This window comes from Nyctereutes procyonoides, unplaced genomic scaffold (assembly GCF_905146905.1).
Source record: "Nyctereutes procyonoides isolate TBG_1078 unplaced genomic scaffold, NYPRO_anot_genome, whole genome shotgun sequence".
NCBI lineage: Eukaryota > Metazoa > Chordata > Mammalia > Carnivora > Canidae > Nyctereutes > Nyctereutes procyonoides.
This window is the reverse complement of record NW_026575049.1, coordinates 48,853,404-48,874,496: the sequence shown is the minus strand read 5'-3', so window position 1 is coordinate 48,874,496 and position 21,093 is coordinate 48,853,404. Positions and strand designations below refer to the sequence as shown.

General features: G+C 40.1%; 1 protein-coding gene across 7 annotated transcripts in view; it reads left to right on the top strand.

The window, feature by feature from the left end:
• The first annotated feature begins 8,182 nt into the window (after nucleotides 1–8,182).
• The window catches only part of SRBD1 (S1 RNA binding domain 1), a 275,664-nt gene continuing 262,753 nt past the window's right edge, over nucleotides 8,183–21,093 (top strand). For 4 of the 7 annotated variants that reach the window (XR_008664926.1, XR_008664927.1, XM_055328956.1 and 1 more), the window contains exons 1-3: nucleotides 8,184–8,219; nucleotides 13,881–13,960; nucleotides 17,731–17,911. Coding sequence is in view for 5 of the 7 variants with exons in the window: in XM_055328956.1 (XP_055184931.1) it covers nucleotides 13,881–13,960; nucleotides 17,731–17,911 (261 nt within the window). In the remaining 2 variants the exon portion in view is untranslated. Of the gene's footprint in view, nucleotides 8,274–8,801; nucleotides 8,823–13,880; nucleotides 13,961–16,377; nucleotides 16,556–17,730; nucleotides 17,912–21,093 lie in introns of those variants that run through there. The other 3 variants (XM_055328953.1, XM_055328954.1, XM_055328955.1) reach the window with 3 other exon arrangements.

Sequence of the window (21,093 nt, the reverse complement as noted above, 5' to 3'; positions counted from 1 at the left end):
ATTTATTCATGAGAGACACACACACAGAGAGAGAGAGAGAGAGAGAGAGAGAGAGAGAGAGAGGCAGAGACACAGGCAGAGGGAGAAGCAAGCTCCATGCAGGGAGCTTGACGTGGGACTTGATCCCAGGTCTCCAGGATCAGGCCCTGGGCTGAAAGCAGCACTAAACTGCTGAGCCACCTGGGCTGCCCACATAAAACATTTCTATATGATGAAAACTTTTAAGATCCTACTTTTAGTAACTTTCACATACATGATATAATACTGTTAACTCATTATGTTGTACATTACATTCCTAGAACTTATCTTGTAACTGGAAGTTTTTTTATGGTATTATGAAATAGTCTGCAGACATTATTTTTTTCTGGATATTATTTTCAATATATCTTTGAACATGTACTCTTACTTATCCAGACTGTCTCCCTGGACTCCAGGGCATCCAGTATATTTACCAGGAGATTATTTAAAATATTTACAGCACTAAAAAAATATTTTGGAGTAATTTGTTATGCAGCAATGGATAACTAATACATAAAGGCTTAGCTGAAGTAAGTATATAACTATTTTGCATATAACTATATATTTTTTACTTCTGGAGCTTTGTGATAAATTTTTTAACTGTTCTGTAATCTGGAATGAACAAAATTTTCTAAGTTTCAGTTTCATTTTAAAATGGTGATTTTATATATATATATATATATATATATATCACCTATTTACCTCTTAAAACAAACAAAATATAAAGTACTTAGCAGAGTATCTTACAAATATCAAGCAAACTGTAAGTGTAAACTATTTTCAATTAATAATTTATACCATAGTAGTCAGTGTGGGTAGTATGAACTGTGAATATCCGGTTTCCCTTTTGGAAGGGCATGTTAAGGTTAAGCATCATAAAAGAGTATATTTAAAAACCATACTGCTACAGCTCAGTCCTCTTTCTTAAATCAAGTGCCCAGGTAAAATCAGGGCAATCTTTCTGTAAGCATTGAACACCCCATCAGAATCACCTGGTATTGTCATATATACATAGATACAACCTTAAACTCATTACCCTGGGATCTTGGAGGCCAGGGACCAGAAATCAGTCTTTAAAAGGAGCTCTGCTGGTGATTCCTATATGCATCAAAATTTGAGAAACATTAGCCAATAATTTCTAGAAACAGGCCTGAAAGTTATGGGAATTATAGACCTGGTTCTCCTGACAACAGTTCATGACAGAAAGTTATCAAAGGCCCTTATATATATGCAATACCTACTTCTGCTAAACTCTCTAACTTGCAGAATCCAACAAGAGTTTCTCAGCAAACTATTTGGATTTTCTTATATGCAGATCATAGTCCAGTCTAAAGAAAATATCCAGTTATGCTGTATGAACACTATAGCTTAGCTAACTTTCCACATTATTTGCTAAAGCTTGTGGGTACCACCTTTTCAATTTTAAGCATTCTTTTAGTGTGATCATCTTTCACTGTGAAATTAGTTCATTTTTATACAAAGAATGTTTTCTGTCTGCGCTGATGTTGGTTTTAGAAAAATTCCTGTATGTAAAAATGTTGGTGGTTTTGATACCATCTCTTAGCTAGCCTCTTGAAGAACACTAGGCTGGGGCAGTTTTCTTTGTGGTCAAGGAAAAAAAAATCACTTTTTTGCATGTTATTATGCTGGTAACTGCCTGTGGTAACTTAAAACTCTTAAAGCCAAGTGTCATATTTGATAAAGGACTAGTATGCATGGTACATAAAGAACTCTCATGATTCATAAACCATAAAAATCCAATAAAAAATTATCAAACTATTTTAACAGACACTTCACCAAAGAAGATATATGGTGGCAAATAAATTAGTAGTAAACATCATTAGTCATTAAGAAAATGCAAATTAAAGCTCTAATAAGATACTCCTACACACCTATTAAAGGGAAGAAAGAAAGAAACAAACAAACAAACTGGACAATATCAAGTCCTGGCAAGGGTGTGGAGCAACTAACTCTCCTGTACTATTAGTAGGAATGCAAAATGGTATAGCTACTTTGGAAAACAATTTAGTAGTTTCATAAAACTAAATACTCACTTACCATATGACCCAGCAATCCTGTTCTTAGGTCATTTATCTACCCAAGAGAAATGAGAATATACACCCATACAAAAAACTTGTATATGAATGAATGTTCATAGCAGATTAATGATAGCCAAAAAGTGGAAAAAACTATATGTCTATCAACTATTGAATGGATAAACAAGCTGTAGTACATTCACAATGGATTGCTAACTGGTAATAAAAAGAAAAAAAAACTACTGACACATGCAATAACATGGATTAGTTTCAAATGCATTATCCTAAGTGAAAGAAACCAGGCTTAAATGGCTAGGCTACTTACTGTATGACTCCATTTATATGACAATCTGGAAAAGGTAAAAATCATTGAGACAGAAAACAGATGAGTGTTTGCAGGGTCTGGGCTTTGGGTGGGGGGAGACTGAGTACAAAGGGGCATTAGTTTTTTTAGGTGATGGGAATGTTTTAAATCTTTTGATTGTGGCTATATGACTGTATGTGTTTGTCACAATAAAATAGTTGAGTTTTACTCTATGTAAATTATTTCAAAAACCTGATTTTTAAAAAGGCAAACTTGGGACTTATCTGACACACAATGCTTTTCTGAATTTGAATTCCAGTTAGTGAGTGAAGCTTCCAGTATTAAAACTTTGTAGATATTCTGGATGAGTGTTTCTGGCAAGCACTTTGCAGCTTATTAACTAAGACAGACCAGAGGTGTTAGAAACAAAACCTGGTTCTGATGTATAGTCTTCAGACATGGATCCCCATGGTGAAGAACAAAATTAATTTGGCTCCACTATGTTGCCTTTCATCCCTTCCCTGCAACCCAATCAGCTATGCCATCATTAAGATCCTAATGAGCCCTGTGGGATTTCTATGCTTAGATCTCAGGTTGTTTAATGGATATTTGGGGTCTTTGAGGGGGTCCCTGGAAACTACTTGAGAATGAGAAACTCATCATGAGAACAATGCAATATATTTGCTCATGAATCAACTGATTGAGCCTTTTAGCCAGTGAATTTGCCAGGCAGGTGATAAGTGGAACAGTAGACCATGCAATAAAGTATTTCATCTACTATTCAGGTATTTTTTTGTCTTAATCTTGCTTTTAATTGCATTCATTACAAAATATCTTGATGATTTGTTAAAAAAAAGCAAGTAGGAAAATACTGAAAATTTCAGTTTTCAGCTAAAGCAGAATTTATATTCTAGTTCAACATGTAGGTTCCACAATTTTACTTCATGTAAGATAAATTAAATATATCTAATCCCTCTGAATGATGCCTGAATATCCATTTCCTAGAAAAATCTACAATTAATTTCCTCAGGTTTAAGTGATGGCTTCTCAAGATCCATTCAACGTTTTATCAAAATTCAGGATTTTAATTCCTTGAATCTTTTTCCTTTTACACAAGAAACTGACAAACTTACTCTGGGCTAGAAAAATGTCCTCAAAAAAAAAAAAAAGAAAGAAAAAAGAAAAAAGAAAAATGTCCTCAGCACTAGACTAGCAAGTTGGAATTATGCTGCTGCTCCTAGTCAGACTAAAAAAGTAACAGGAAAGGCCAAGTATGGGAACCCAACTACCAGCCTGGTCTAGCTCACTTAACACCCTTTTTCATTTGGAAGACAGAGGCAGTCTGCTCTCTGGTAACCAATCTCTTGTATTTTGCAGGAAATCTCTAAGTTCCCGGCTGAATCACTGAGAGAAGCTCTTTGAAGCCAATGAGTTTCAGTGTTAGGAATGAGAGCTTCTAATAGTGGGAAAGTGGATGGGCACAGCTAATATGCAATTCATGTACAAGGGCTTAGTTTCAGTTTGTGTATTCTCTTATCTTAAACAGACTCCTCTACCTTTGCTAGGTGATTGACTCTCAGGGACAAAAAATTTGAGCTTCCAAAAGTACACTTGAGTTTTTAAATGGTAACCCATCCATGGCAGGAGCTTTAGATTATTTTCATGGTATGAGGAAGGATTTATTTTTACTTCAGGCACATTATTTGGGCCACAAGTTAGTCTACTATTTTATTAAATACCTATTATTTGTCAAGATTATTAGGAACTGTGTGGGTGGAGGGAGAAGTTGGAGAAGGGGAGACCAAATGACTAAGACTTAGTTCCAAGATTTAGATCCAAGTACCATACAATTTAGTGGGTACAAAATATAGTACATCTATATTTAGAATTTTTGTTCCCATGGAACTTTGATTAGTTTGAAATGAAGAGGAAGAAGGGCCTTGTAATGTCCTGGGTGGGTAGACAGTTCTTGATTTAGTATATTTAGAGATTTAACAGTTCCTGAGCATCCAAAGATTCAGTCTTGCACTGGCCAACAAGGTGGAGAAAGGAGAGATCTTTGCTTTGAGTTGGTAGTATATGGATGTCTTTAAAGGTACTGGGTTTAGAGGCCTGGGTAACTTAGTTGGTTGAGCTATCGACTTTCGGTTTCGGCTCAGGTCATGATCTCGGGATCCTGAGAGTTAGCCATAAGGCTCTGTGCTCAGCGAGGTGCCTGCTTGAGGACTCTTTCCCTCTCCTTTGACCTTCCCCTCCTTAAATTAAAACAAACAAACAAATAAATGTCTTAAAAAAAGAGAGTACTAGGTTTAAATCCAGATCTGCAATTTAATAGCTGATATAACTTCAGTCTTCTCATTTATAAAGAGGATAATAGCAACATCTCATTGAGATGTAGGTTAAATACACATACATGTAAAAGCACTGACTTAGTGTGTGACACAAAGTAGATGATCCATAAATAGAAGTCATTAACATTATTACAGTGTCCCTGGGGAGACAGATCCCATAGGGAAAAGACTTGAAAACACAGACAATAACAAGCAAGTGATAACATACCAATAAATACCATATTAACAGCTCTATGTTTTGCAGCAATAAAATAAATAACCTACATGCAAATCCAAAACATGTTTCATTACTCCCAAACTCTATTGCATAAGTCTCAGGTGAGAGTCCAAATTATTTCAGGCTAAAGCCATGAATTTTTTGAAATTCAGCAATTAAGATCCAAAAGTAAACAACAGACTGGGCAAGGTCCTAGAGAGAAAAGGCAGTTTTTATGCTGGGGCCTGGTTTATACTTAGTGATTATAAATTTCCTTTGACAGCTTTTAGTAGGAGTGATTGTCTTGCAAAATTCCAACAGAGAAATGTTTTCTGGACAGTGTTACTTGTCTCTGGAGTACGTAGCCACCTGCATTAATTTTAGAGGACTCTGCCCCAGCTTTTATTTTTCCCAGATGTCTGATGTCTAAAAACTTAAAGGTTATTTACTTCAACTTAGTAATCTTTTTTTTTTTTTTTTTTTTTTTTTTTTTTTTTTTTAAGATTTTACTTATTCATTCTGTTGGGGCCAGGCAGGAAGAGAAACTCCTCAAGATGGCGGATACCCCAAAATGGCTGAGGTTCCTGCCACCACCTCCACCTGGGACGTCAATGGACCAATGACCTGCTGACAGATTGATGCAGACCCTTAGACCTCTCCTTTGGACTTCCCCAACCGGACCCAATGCCCTTCAAACCCCAGAGGAGGAAGTCACCTTTGACTGACCGAATTGCAATCCTTCCTTTGCATAGTGAGGGTCACTCTGACTGGTTGGATTGCAATCCTTCCTTTGCATGAGCCAACCAATAGGAAACCGTTCTGCCTTACAACGTTAGGTAAACCCCCTACCACCTTGTCTTGGCGCGACTTCCCAGACTCACTCTTTCCCTCCGTGAGTCGTGGAACCTCACCCGAGGGTGCCTGCAATAAAATCTGTTCTTGGACCCTCGCTTGCCTTGGCGGTCTCATTTCCATTTAGTTACTAAAAAACCTAACACATTCATGTGAGACAGTGAGGGAGAGGCAGAGACACAGGCAGAGGGAGAAGCAGGCTCCATGCAGGGAGTTCCATGTGGGACTAGATCCCAGGACTCTGGGATCACACCCTGGGCTGAAGGCAGCGCTAAACCGCTGAGCCACCCTGGCTGCCCTCTTTTTTTCTTCCCCAGTGGAAAGTCAAATATCCCTGATGGAGGAGTCAAGATCTAGCATGATGCTGGTCAGTCCCTACTCTCGCCTTCACTTTATACTGTGGCTATTTTGATATACAATCCAACCTTGATTCTAGATAATATCCCCGACCTTAAACGTGGGTAGCACAATTTGACCTCAAATGTAGTTGAATAGTAAACAGTAAATTATTATTGTTGATTATCATGACCCAGTTTCCCCTTCTGTCATCCAGAACTGTAATGTGTTCTCTAGTATTTTCAGAACTAGAAATTATGGAGCAGACTGTGATTATAGCAGACGGTTCCAAACCTTCTGGAACCATTTCAAAAGGCAACATGAGACTACAAATTAAGAAGAAAAAAAAGAACTCTGCAATCTCAGAAATTGATCCTTACTGTCCAGGAAGGTTAGGTATAGCCGAACAGACTTACTAAATTCAAAGAATCCTGTTTCTTCCTGTCTCAAACATTATCCAGCAAAATTTATGGTCACTTTGGGTAAATCTGTAGCAAGGCTCACTGATAAGACATTTCAATACCTTGTTTGGCCTTTCAGTACTCAAAACACATGAAAATGAGTCATTAGCAAGGAAAGCTGCTTTATAGAATCTTCTAAAACAAATGTTTTTTTTTTCTTGAAATAATTAAAAAAAATTTTTTTTAAGTAAACTCTACGCCCAATATGGGGCTCAAACTTGCGACCCCAAGATCAAGGGTAATATGCTCTACTGACTATGCCAGTCAGGCATCCATAGGATTTTGATCTGCTAAATTAAATCTCAACAACAGACTTATTTCCCTAATTTTTCAGTCTAATTTCTTTGGGTCTGTTATTTTGAGTTTACAGTGTGGTGTGTTTGGCAAAAAAAAAAAAAAAAAAAAAAAAAAACCCGAAACAACAACAACAACAAAAAACACACGTCAAAACACAAGTCATTTTTTTCATTTCTACTGAATACTGGTTTTGAGAAAATATATTCAAGGTAAGGGAAAGAATTGCTGGGAAGGCCCTTAATGGTTTTTAACTTGCAATGGGGGGAAAAAATGGAACTTAGGGGATGCAAGTGGGGGTGAGATGCTTTGGAGTCATCAAAATAAAAAGCAAGAGCTACTTTTGTTTTGGTGGGAAGGGAAATGGAAACGCTGGGATTAGGAGCAGGGCTCACCTGGGAGACACTGGGTCATTAGGACAAAAATCACAGCACTTTTTCAAAAATCTGAAAACGAAATGGGTCAGTCAGGGTGTTGTTCTCCTTTCTGACCAAGGTGAGGTTATGTGGGAGAGGCCTTTGAGCCCATGAACTCTGTGAGCGCATTTGCTCGGCATATGTAACGGGGCACCTTAAGAGGGATGGGGTAAGACAAGGGAAGGGGCGAAAACAAGCTCAAAGACATAAAGGGCTTTGCCCACGTGCAATAGGAAGTTTGCAAACCGATCCACTTGGCAGCGCAAGCCGCCCGAGACCGCAGCAGGACAGCGAGGACTCCAGGGTCAGGCTCTTCCTTCAAGGCAGCAGGCGCCTCAGGGGCGGTGTGAGGGCTTCTCAGAAGAGGCAAAACGTGGGTATTTCCGTAGACGAAAGCAAAACCCCTTGTCTTGGGGCTTAGGAGGTAATGAAACACGCGAAACATACGCCTAAAACACGGCCAGGGAAGTTCACGGACGACGATTAAAATCGACTCTGGAAAGAATAAAACTTGACCGTTTCTCATTTTTCTACTGCAAATTCCGAGTGATATAATGAAAAGAAACCTTCTTGATTGAATTTAAAAGAAGCTGGATGCGAAGAGAGGAAAGCGGGTGAAGACACGAGAAAGCACCGGGAGGCGCGCCGCGTGGGTAACACCGCCGCCCCCACCTCCCCCAGGACCCGGCAGAAGCGCTCGCCCCCCCAGCCCCCGAACCTCCCCCCCGACCCCGCCCGGGAGCAGGGCCCCACCTCCGCGCTCCCGCGGGATCCTCGCTCTAGCCCCGCCTCCGTCCGGCTCCGCTCCATCCCGCTCCCGCACAGCCCGGCGACTCTGCGGCGAGGCGGAGCGAAGCGAGGCGGGACTTCCGGCGTTTGAAAAACTTCCGGCGGGAACCGGAAGATGCGGTCACACACCCAGAATCCCGGGCCTTCCGACTCGACGGGCGGGAAGGTGAGCTGAGCCCCGCGGAGCCCGGGCTCCGGTGCTCTAGGGGCCGTTTAAAAGGTTCGGAGCGCTCATTTGGGAAATCACATCCCTCTTTAAAGTGCTAAGTCTCGTGACATTTTACGGTCTGCGGTCTGTATCTTGCAGCCTACACCCGGAAACCCCTCTTGCCTGCCGCGTGTCACCTGGCGCGTCCTCTCAGCGCGTGGGGGCAGACGTGGGAAAAGCCGGGCAAACCCAGATTGTCTCTGTACCTCAAGTTATCGGAGATGGGGGAGGAAGCGCCCTTTTCACCATCACATCGTGGCCTGGTCTGCGTCGACTCCATCCTTAGCAGGGCGCCTGGCTTCTAGGAGGCGCCGAATAACTCTTGAGGAAAGGAATGAATGGATGGGAACTGTCTAGGCAACTTTCCTCTCCCCTCCCACGCGCCAGAATGCCATTCATAGAATGTTTGTGGAATGGGAAGCAAGCCTAGGCTTGATGTTTGGAGCTCTGGGTTCTAGCTACTTAACCAGAATATAGGTTCTCCCTTTGAGTACACCATTTCACCTCGCTGGATCTCAGGCGTCTGATTTTTTTGTCGTTGTGGTTGCCTTTGTTTTAAAGGTCTGTATGATTTCTGAGGCTCTTTCCACGTCTGTTACTTTATTTTTATTACGGAAGGATCTTTGCTGACGTTCCAAGCACTTCTTTTTGTACTCAGGGAAATTTCTTTTTTTTTTTCCCCCCTTCCCCTACCCTCCCCTCCCCTTCTCTTTTCTTCTCTCCCCTCCCCCACCTCAGGGAAATTTCTTTAGGTGCCTCTTAGAAAGTTGTTCTCCTCTGCTCTTCCTAAAATTTCTCATTGTGGATTTCCCAATTTTATTTTTATTTTATTTTTAAGATTTATTTATTTATTTATGATGGACATAGAGAGAGATAGGCAGAGACACAGGAGGAGGGAGAAGCAGGCTCCATGCTGGGAGCCCAATGCTGGACTCGATCCCGGGACTCCAGGATCGCGCCCTGGGCTAAAGGCAGGCGCCAAACCGCTGAGCTACCCAGGGATCCCGGATTTCTCAATTTTAATGTAACATTTAGGTGTGTGCCAGCTTCCTCATCCCCCTCCCCTTGATTTTTCAGTTGCCCTAGTTTAGTGCCTCCTCCCTGAGTAACGTCACAGCAACTGGTTTTGAATGTGCTCATGTGTCCACAGAGTGAGACAGCATTGAAAGTTAGAAATCTCAAGTCACTAAGAATAGGAAGGTTCATCTATACCATCACTCTTTTTTTTTTTTTTTAATTTTTATTTATTTATGATAGTCACACACAGAGAGAGAGAGGCAGAGAGGCAGAGACACAGGCAGAGGGAGAAGCAGGCTCCATGCACCGGAAGCCCGATGTGGGACTCGATCCCGGGTCTCCAGGATCGCGCCCTGGGCCAAAGGCAGGCGCCAAACCGCTGCGCCACCCAGGGATCCCCTATACCATCACTCTTTGGAAAGAACAATGAGTGCCATGTGTGCTATTGCCTAATAGTGATGGGGGAAAAGTGTATACTCCTCTATAAAGACCGTTTTGTATATATTCTTATGTTCATTTACTCAATAGTTATAGAGCAGCTGTTAAGTGCTAATCTCTGTTACGGAGAAGTGAATAAGGCAAATGTGGTTTCTTCCTTCATGGAGTTTACTGCCATAAAGTAAACATGGGGGATGCAGACAATAAACAAGGATAATTATAGATTGTGCTTTGTGTAGTACTGTATGAAGGAAGTAAATGGGGTCCTATAATAATGTTATATCTGAGAAACCCATTTTAGGCCTAAAATGCTGAGGTCTAAGAGATGAGGAGCCAGCCTATTGATGAGCAGGGAGGATAGTGTTCCAGGCAGAGTGAACCTGAAATGGGCAAAGGATCATACTTGTTATAGTGATTGAAACAATGCAGTGACTGGCTGAAGACCTATGGCACATGATAAAGGTGGTTAGAAAGGTAGGTGGGGGTCAGTTCTGTAGGGTATTCTAGAAGGCTGTGGTTAAAAAAAGTATGATTTGATTCTATGTGGAGAATGGAGTGGGAAGTCATTAAATGGTTAAGCATTTTCTAAATCATCTTTTTTTTTTTTTTTTTTTTTTTTTTTTTGCGTTGGTATGTGGGGAATGAGTAGTAAAGGCAAGAGGGGAAGCAAGGAAGCTAGTTAAGAGGCTATTACAGTAGTCTGGGTAAGAGATATTACAAAAGACCAGACTAAAGACTCACTGGAGATCACAGAAATTTAGCCTATATTTTGGAGGAAGATGTTATGTTACTAGTAGACTGGTTGTGGGAGGTAAAAGTAAGAAAGATTTGCAAGGCTTTGGCTAGCAAATAAAACTTTAGAGGATGATAGATGTATTCAGGATCTTGAGTGTGGAGATGGTGTACATATGCCAAAACTTACCAAGTTTGTACACTTTAAGCACGTACAATTTATTATGTCAATTATTGCTCAATGAAGCTATTAAAAATTTTCCAAGTTTCTGGTTTAGCCATTCACTTAGGTGGATGATGGTGCCATTTACTGAGATGGGAAAGACTGGGGGTAGGAATGGGTTTTATAACAGGAAATGGTTATCAAGACTTCATCGTAGATATGTTAAATTTTAGGTAACTTTGAGGCATTTACATAATTTCATAGGCATTATGAATAATTTACTATGTAAATCCGTACCTTAGGCAAGATTTGGGATGGAAGTATTAGGATCGTTAATAAGTAGATGATATAGATATTTAAAACCGTGGAAATGGTTTGTTAGTCTAACAAATCCTGTGATATGAGGAAAGGGAACATGGGAGGAGTGAAGGTTGAGAAACAACTCCCAAGAACACTGGTCTTTAAACTGGAATATGCATATCCTTGGGAGTATGCCTGGTGTAGGCAGCTTTTAAGAAATAATTTCTAGGTCCTTAGTTTCTGTATATACTTTTTCTAAAACTGATCACTCTGAAATTAACCGTGTGCTCATGCATGTTCTCCTTTCCCACCTTTTCTTTTCTTTTCTTTCTTTCTTTTTTTTTTTTCCTTAAGAGCACACACAAGCACATGTGCCAGAGGAGAGAGAGAGAGACAGAGAAAGAGAATTTTAAACAGGCTCCATGCCTAGCACAGAGCCTGCTGCTGCAAGGCTGGATCTCACAACCCTTAGAGCATGACCTGAGCTGAAATCAAGAGTCAGACATGTAACTGACTGAGCCACACAGGCACCCCCTCCTCCTCTTTCAAATTCTTATTTTTCTAATTGTCAAAAGACAATTTTATATCTTATCTTTCAGTGGTAACAGTGCTTCCAGGATGCCTAATTAAGGGACATTTAGAAATATTTATTTCAAGGAAGTCTTCTTTAATGGTTAAAACATTTTATGAGACTACCAGCGTTTGTCTACCCCTATTTTAAACCCATTTCTATTAAGGATGAAGTATGGAGTGAGAATTGGTGAATGGTGGTCCATAAGGGAATGTTCTGAATTCAGGTATATTGTAAAATGGGGTGGTGGGAGTAGATGATTTGGTTAGGTTGTTTGTTGGGAAACTTAGTATGTTCAGGTTTTTATTTTTGGGCTAGTCAGATTGTCCAGCGAAGAACCTTTCCATTCTTCTCCCTAGAGAGTAAGGATCTGACTAGGAGCCTAGTGGGAGAAGAGGACTAGGGGGAGGGGTTCTCTACATTTAGCATTCCCATGCCCACAACTATACTTGATGTCCTCTAGCCTAGAAGCTGTTTTATCCTCTCCAGAGAATAAATTTCCAGATCTCCAGATGTCTTCCTGAGTCAGTTGCTTAATAGCATGAAGTAGAGTAGGGCCTCTAGAGATATTCCTTTGCCTCATACAGCTTATACCAGCCCTTAGTCTCTTCATCCATAGTTCCAAGGTATCAGGCACTGCTTCTTAGGATTTTTTTTTTGAGGATAGTGCAAAGCAAATTGGTTTGCTTCTGGAAAGGTCCCACTGCTGACTTGGAATTTTAATTTTTATGTAGTGAAATCTGTTTGTCTTTTTGTCTTTTGAAATTTTGAGTTATGCCTGGAAAAATTTGTATACCCCCACCTCTACTCCAAACTATGAAAATGATCATCTTTATTTTCTGTAGTACTTTTATAGTTTTATTTTGTACATTTTAAATCATTAGCATAGAATAAAATTTTGTTCAGCGTGTGGCAGTAGGACTTAAATGTTTGTTTTCCTCCACAGGGATAGCTTGTTTTCTTAATACCACCTATTGAATAATTAATTTCTGCCCTGGTTTGAAATGCTACCCCATCATACACTGACTTTTTCTGTTTGCATTTTTGTTTTGTTGTGTAAAATGCATGTAACACAGAAATTAGAAGTTACCCTTTTTTAAAAAAAATTTTTTTTTGTTTATTCATGAGAGAGACACACACACACACACACACACACACACACAGAGAAGCAGAGACACAGGCAGAGGGAGAAGCAGGCCTCCTGCAAGGAGCCCAATGTGGGACTCCATCCCAGATCCTGAGATCACCATGCTCTGAGCCAAAGGCTCAACTGCTGAGCCACCCAGGTGTCCCAACCCATTTCTTTATGATCAATATCTAGAAGCACTTATTTGAAGAAGGATGACCTGCATAAACATAAAATGACAAAAAGAGAGGTGAAGAAGATGAAAAATTGTCCTGTCTACTTCCTGGAGACTCTTGTTTCTTTTGTTCTGCTTTCCTCTCAGTGTTCTCTTGGCTAATAGTTCTGTACTTTCTGGACTGAGTTGAGCTATATAGAGCTGAGGGCACATGTTCTGTTTGTGACAACCTCTTGTTATTTCTGTGAGGCATTCCTTTCTCCTGTAAGTGGAAGTTACAACCAGAGGCATTATAAAATATGACTGGTTTAGAAACTTTTAAAGGGTTCCAAGCATGTCAGAGTCTAATGTAGTTCTTACGCTTGACATACACTCTTTAGATAATAAAATTTAGTAGCTAAAGTAAATTTGCTTACTTTCTATATTATAGGATGTCTCTGGTTATTTGTCTCAAGTTTTTAAAGAGTTAGACCTTTGAATTTAGTAAATATTTTATAATGACATTAGTGATTAATTTATTTTTTTATTTTCAAATAAGTGGTAAATACTGTAAATTTTATTTTAAGGGAATGGATATCTTTTTTAGGAATAACCTGGCTGCCAAAAAAAAAAAAAGGAATAACCTGGCTGCTTGTTTAATCTTGCAACATCATTTATTTGATTGTCAGCTTTGTAGATAGGCTTTTCCTTTATATTGTAAGAAGATACAGAAGTGGGAAAATACTTCTAATCTTCGAGATACCTAGTTTAATAGAGGATTTTGTAATTTACTGTCTGATAAGCCATTTAGTACCACTTGGGGTATACTCAGTCATATAACTCTAAAAAAATTAAAAATTGTCACCTTGTTGGAGCTTACATTTTTCCAAAGGTGGCCTATACTCATCAGGCTTTTAAACCATTTGAAGCTGTTAGCTGCTCCTTTAGTTGGCAGCCATGTGGGAGGGGAAACCAGTTCTTCAGGCTTTTGAATGCTTCACATTTTTTTACCAATGGCATTTTTTTTTAACATCAGGCACATCACTTTATAGACAACATAAGTGATCAGTCATTCAGGTGATTCAGGGCATGCTGATTTTATGTTCTGTTTCTTTCAGATGTCATCATTGCCAAGAAGAGCAAAAATAAAGGTCCAGGCTGTGGTATCCAAAGATGAATTCTCTTCCTTGTCTGAGTTGTAAGCATATTGGTTTCATATGGGGTTACAAGAATTACGTATATTTTAAGGAGGAATGCATTGTCACTTACTAATGTAAATCATTTAGGTTGAAGAAGGCTGTGTCTGTCTGTCTTTCTCCCTTTCTTAATTTCTTTTTTTTTTTTAAGATTTTATTTATTTATTCATGATAGACACACACAGAGAGAGACAGAGAGACACAGGCAGAGGGAGAAGCAGGCTCCATGCAGAAGCCCAATGTAGAACCCGATCCCAGACCCCAGGATTAAGCCCTGAGTCAAAGGCAGATGCCCAACCGCTGAGCCACTCGTGTCCCAAGGCTGTCTTTTTCATTCATTAGTGAAACAAATGTTTACTGAACTCATGCTGTATCTCAGGCTCTATCTCAGTGTTGTTAAACTATTGAAGAAGGAGAGAGAAAGTAACCAACCAAATATAACATATTTATACTAGAACATAAGCTCCATGAGAGCAGGGGGTGTTTTATATTGCTTTAGAGCAGAGTTCCTAAACTTAGCACCACTGATCAGATAATTCTTTGCCGTGGAGACTGTCCTTTGCGTTGCAGGATGTTTAGGAGCATCACTGGTCTCTAACAACTAGATGCCAATAGCATCTCCCCAGTTTGTGACAGACATGGCTGGATATTTCCCATGGAGGCAAAATTGTCCTCCGTTGAGAACCTCTGCTTTAGAGCACTGTAATGTTTGTGCCCTGAAGATATTTGTTAAGTAAGTGATTGATTAATGCTAGGCAATAATAAGTACTCTAAAAGAACATAAAACAGGGCCAGGGATAGTGTGGTCAGTGGTTCTGGGCATGGAACATCTTGGATATAGTATTCAGGAAGGTTCTTTTGGAGGATGTGGCAAGAAATCTAAACGAAATTTGGAAGTACCACTTGCAGAGATCTGGGGATGGGTGTTCCACGCAGCAGGAGCCTCAAGTGCAAAGACCCTATGGCAGAAACGAGCTTGGTGTGTTCAGGGAACACACAGTAAGACCTATGTTGTCAGATAAGAGTCATCAAGGCAGAAAGTGATTGGAAATGAGGTTGGAATGGGCAGGATCTAATTAGATGACAGAGCATTAGAGTCTTATTTGAAGTGATGTAACAGAACCAATATGAGTTTGCTCTTTGGTGAGTCACAGATAGACCAAGTGGAATTGTCACACAAAGTAAACTTTATTTGCAGCAAAGAAAGAGATCTTGGGAATAGCTTTCAAAGCTTCCAAAAAGGGTGAATGGATACCTTTTTGTTTAGAGTTAGGATGAATATTTATATAGGGAAGCCTTGTCATCTATGTATGGTGCTTGCACCTTAAGAAAATGTGCTATGCATACATTGTACAGTACATAAGTGAGGCTGTGGTGCCTCCTTGGGAGATTTTAGTGTTATAATTAGGTAAAGGTAATCACCAGTTATACCAGGGTCACTCCAAGGTCAATTGTGCAGGTATAAGTAAGAGGTTTAGCTCAAAGGGTCTGAGTGGTCTGGGCTAGGGAGAGGTCTTGTCAGGGCAGTTGCCATCACCTGAAGGATTGTTTTGGGTTTTAGTTGCCTGAGTTAAGAGGTAAGTTGGAAAGAGGAGTTTAAGGAAAAATGTAAACAAAGCAAGTGGGCAGTAAAGGTCAGGTCTTGGGGTCTAGCTGGTGACAGTGGGTGGGAAAGCCATTGGAAGGTTTGGAGCAGCGAAGACGTGATCTGGTTTACATTTGTAAAAGATCATTCTGATTTCTTGGTGGAAGATAGACCACAGTGGGGGCAGGAATGGAAGAGGGGATCAGTTAAGGAGATTATTGTAGAAGCTTAGGGTCCTGGAAATGAAAGTGGTGAGTAGTCTAATTTGGGATCTGTTTTGAAGATAAAGCAGACCAGCTATGCTGATACATTAGATTTGGGGTATGAAGGAAAGACAGTAATTTGGGGGAGACTGGAAGAGGATCAGATGTGATGGTAGTAAAATCAGGGGTTCTGTTTTGCACTTGGTAATTTTGAGATGATTGTGAGGCATCCAATAAAGGTATATATACAAGTCTTGAGCTCAGGTCAAGTGGAAGATATAAAATTGAAAATTTTCTCTATTTTGCTATTGAATGAAGTAAGATCTTCTAGTAAGAGAGCTTAGAAGAGTGCTGAGGGCTGAGTCTTAGAGGATCCTAACATTGAAAGATTGGGGAGAGGAAGAGAGATAAGCAAAGGGACAAGGAGAAGCTGCCAGGGAAAGAGGAGGAAAACCAGGGGAGTGAAGACCTTGGAAAGACCTGGAAGGTATGAAAGATGTGCTTCAAGAGTGAGTGCCAGATGCACAATTAGTAATAAGAGATGACCAGCTGTCTTAAAACTGCCCCATGTATAATAAAATAATACGTTATTAATGTTTTTCTTTCTAATACCTGAAAGCCTTTTTGTGTCTGTCATGTGACCTTTGAAACTGCCCCCCTGTGAACTGGGGTCTGCACTCCTGCTGGATGAGACTGACGTGGAAAGAAGTCATTCTGCTCAGTTTGGAGATAATATGAGCAGAACCCTGCTTTTCTGTTTCCTTGGTTTTTGAATTCTCCCTCCTTTCAATGACACTGCTATGTGTTATGTGAGTTTAAATGATTTTATTTGTTTTTGCCTACTCTTAGGCTTTAGCTTGCATCTGCTTCTGAAGAGAATTCCTTGGGGGACTATAGGAGACCTAGGAGAGCATAATTTAGAAGTCATTTAATCAGGTTTTTGCCTCCAGGCAGAGCTTAAACCATTCAAAAAGCCAAATATCCCTATTCACTAGCCTAAATGAAGGAAGTGATTGTCCTTCTCACCAATACTGACCTTTTACATTAGGGGTAGGCATAGAATTAAGTGAGTTGGCAGGAGCATGATGTTTCTTTACCAGGGTTCACATGGCTATTTTTCCTGTTGTTGCTGTGAGTTTGATTCGTGGGTTGTTAGAAAGTACTATAGCTGCACCTGATCCAGTATAAACCAGGAAACAAATCCATTCTGTGAAAGGGGGAAAAAAAAACAAACGAACAGAAAATGGTTAATTGAAGCATTTGGAAGGATCTTGGTGCTGGCTTTTTATGTAATTTAGGATGTTTCCTAGAGCCATTTCCCATTCCTTGCATTGGTTTGAATAACTTTAAGTAAATTTGATTACTGCTTAGGAAATTGTTTAAGTATTTTTCATTGTTATAATGGCAAACCTTACAATGACTGTGGTGTGACACCACCTGGTAAATTGCATAAGATAATAAATGATTTCTTCTGTTGTGTGTGTGTGTGTGTGTGTGTGTGTGTGTGTGTGCGCGCGTGTGCGCACGTGCGTGCATGTGCTGGGTAGGTGAGGGGGGGAATGGAGAGACCTGTGATTCATAGCATATCGGGCTGTTTTTTTTTTTTTTTTTAAGATTTTATTTATTTATTCATGAGAGACACAGAGAGAGAGGCAGAGACACAGGCAGAGTAAGAAGCAGGCTTCATGCAGGGAGCCTGACGTGGAACTCAATCCCGGGACTCCAGGATCACACCCTGGGCTGAAGGCAGGCGCTAAACTGCTGAGCCACCCGGGCTGCCCTCAGGGTCTGTTTTTACATTGGTCCTTGATCAACTCTTGTTTTAGGATCTTTGTGTGTAGGATCTGTTCATAGCCTGTGCTCACATCACTCCATTTTATATTAAATGCCTCCTACCTTATTCTTCTTTTAAGAAACATGTCTCTTCTGCCTTTAACATTTGGCCTCATTTTTCCTAGAGTTTTTTCTGTCAATTCACTTCTAGATCATCTGCCTCTGAAGAAGATGACAAGGAAGATAGTACCTGGGAGCCCCAAAAGAAAGTCCCCAGAAGTCGTAAGCAGCCTGTTGCCAAGGAATCCAAACCAAAGAGGGTGCCACGGGTGAAGAAGACCACCCTACAGATAAATGATGGCTCAGAAGGCGTGGCTGTTAAGGAGGAGCTGGTAGGTGCTTCAGTTGAGTGGAGGGAACACTGTAGTGCTTTCTTAATTGTTGATGCTACTTTGTCCTTAGAGTGGGACAGAACAGGTGGATGACAAAAAGTATACCACAGTGGCATTCTCTACCATGGGCCATAATAGTATTTACCATTAGACCCATTGTGTTGGAGGGAAAAAAATATTTATCAACTGATATATTGGTATATTTTGCTATAAGCAAACACTGTACCTGTACTAATCTGGATTAAAGCAGCAGCAACAACAACAATAAATTACAGGCCTTATTGCATTAAAGAGAGTTATGCATTTCCAAAATCATTCCCTGTCATATTCCTTTAAGAAACTGCTTCCATGGTACATTTGAAATAATACTCTTTTAATATACAGTAGAATCCTGACTTTCCAGGGACACATTTATTGTGTATAATAGGGAACATTACAGTGTACTTTGCTGTGCCCTTGGATTGGGCTTTTATTTAAATCAGCCTTTCTCCAGTTATCCAGTACCTCTGTTTCTTCATATTTACATATAAGCTTTTCACTGAAAACCCTTTGAATGGGTGAGCAGGCTTTATCTATAGCTGAGAAGGTATTGACTTCTTTCATCTTGTTGGCAGAATTTGGAGATTTTTCATTAAGTGCGGCATGGCTTCACCTAAAAGTAGCTTGATTGCCTAACTTAGGAAAATGGTTAACCACTAACTTCGATCAGTGGTTCTTGGTATTAGGATATAAACTCTGAGAATCTGATAAAAATTATGATCCCTCTCTTCAGTAAAATGTACACATGCCTGGCCTCTAAACATTAAAGTATAGCTCAGGAAGGTATAGCTTAAGAACCTTGTCATGGTGATTTTTTGATCCTTCCAGTGATGCTCAGTTATATGTATAAACTACAGGGAAAAAAGGAATTCAGATAGGAAGTCTTTCACTTAAATATTCTGGGGGGATTTAGAATTTCTTTCAGAACTGCCAAAATTCACACATTTTATACTTCAATGAAGGGACTTTGAGCATGTTAGAAGAAGGTTTGGCGTTCTGCTCTGCTGTAGCCACCACCAAACAAAATAATTGAAAACCTTATTTTGGGTAGAACTAGAATTGGTAGCCTCCTTATAACTTTATTTTTAGCAAACATCATAGACAGAATTAATCATTCTTTAGTCTCTTCCTGCGTATGTTGCTGGCATTTCCCAACCCACTGGTCACCCCTCTTCATTCATTGAAGACTTTAACTCAGCCCCACTTTACATCTCTCTGCCATATTTTGCTCTTGTTCTTAGTGACTTACCCTTACCCTCCACTACGATGAACTCCCTATGCCTTGTGTTCTTGGTTCTTTGACCTCCTCATCTCCAGAGACTGTGTCATCTTCTCTGCCTTCACCACCCCTCTCATGAACTCACCCTGAATCTTGCCATTATTGGAAACTTCGACGACTGACATTCCTTTTCAACCATCCTGCTTTCAGAGCATCATCTCACCTTTTCCTGTTCTTTAGCTCACTGTTCAGAGGTCCTCACGGCCACACTTTTACAGCCTTGTCACACCTTGTTAGTTCTCAACCCCAGGGAGCTTGAAAAAATGCCAGTGCCAAAGCCCCTGTTCTAGACTCATTAAATCTGGAAGGAATTCTAGGGGTGGGGGTGGGCCTGGGCCTCAGGAATATTACTTTCCTAAAGCTCCTCAGGTGACTTTTGGGAAAGCCACAGCTGATCCTTGGACTCTCGTGCTTCACCACATCTGCTTCACAGACCACTAAGAGTCAGCCCCTCTCTTCCCCTACCTTACCTCGTCTAGACCACATAACCTCTTACTGAAACCACTTTGTGTTCATCTCACCAGTTTTGCCCTTTTTTCCTTCAGACGCGTGGCTGATCAGTCCCCATGTGGGGTGAGCCATTGCCTCTGTTCAGCCAGCATTGAGCAGCTGACTGTTGCTGAGAACAGTTTTGACCTAATTTGTCTTCCTTTAGATTCACAATCTCAGAACTCAACATTGCGCTGAAAATACCTGGGAGGCTCATTCTTTTTCTGTGGCACATTTGTTTTCCTGATTTTTTTTCTCTTAAACTTCCTAAATTCCTTTTTCTCCTCTCAGCTGATGACATTGCCTCCTATGTATTTGAGAATACATGAAGCTCCTCATGATCTCACACCCAGGTGAGGTATATTTGCCTCCTCCCCTGTCCTGTAACAGTGAAGGTCATGCCACCCACTGGGTTAGTTAGTCCCACTGCTGGGGCTGTCGTCTCTGAGTCTGTAGTCCCCTTTCTTTTCTCTTTTCAACTTTTCTTCCAGTGGCTCAGCTGCTACAGAGTATAAAAATGTTCTTTTAAATCTAATTTTTAAGAAGCCTCCCTTCGACTCTTTATCCTTTTCCAGTTATATATCAAGCTCACCCAGTACAACACAAGCCAAGGCCAAGGCTTGCTAACTGATTTGACTGGAAAATACACAAGGACCCACTTTTTTGCTTTAGGCAGTTGACTACTTTCAGAGACAGCAAAAAGAATAGTCAAATTCTTCTTGGAGTCTTGGGTTTAGTCATAGGCTACATAATAACCATTTGGAATGTTAAGGCAGATAAAAACAGTGAAGACAGAAGAAAATGAACTTTGATTATTCAGTCTGCCAAAGATTCAGGTTGAGCATAAGGAAGAAAAATGTTCTCATGGAGGCTTACTAAACTTAAGTATGTCACTGAGACAGGCTATAGAAGCTTAGGAGCTTCATAAAATGGAGAGCTATTTCCCTGTTTTCAATGGTTTAGATCTACATTTTTCAAAACTTTTGGTCTTTGAACCCTTTTGTATTCTTAAAACTTATTGAGGACCCCAGGGAACTTCTGGTTATGTGAGTTATTGTTACTGATATTTACCATATAAAAATGAAAAGTGAGAAATTAAAATATTAATTTTTAAAAACTATTACATGTTAATGCAACTAATGTTTATTTTAATGAAAAATAAGTACATATTTTCCCAACCAACAGCAAAAAATTAGTGAGAAGAATTACATTGTTTTACATTTTTACAGTTATCTTTAATGTTAACTTACTAGACTGTAACTGAAGTGTATGAAGATAACCCACCTCCACACAGATACATATTTGGAAAAGGGAGATGTGTTTTGAAAGGTTTTTCAGATGAATATTCTTATTTGATGCACTACCAAAACTCAGT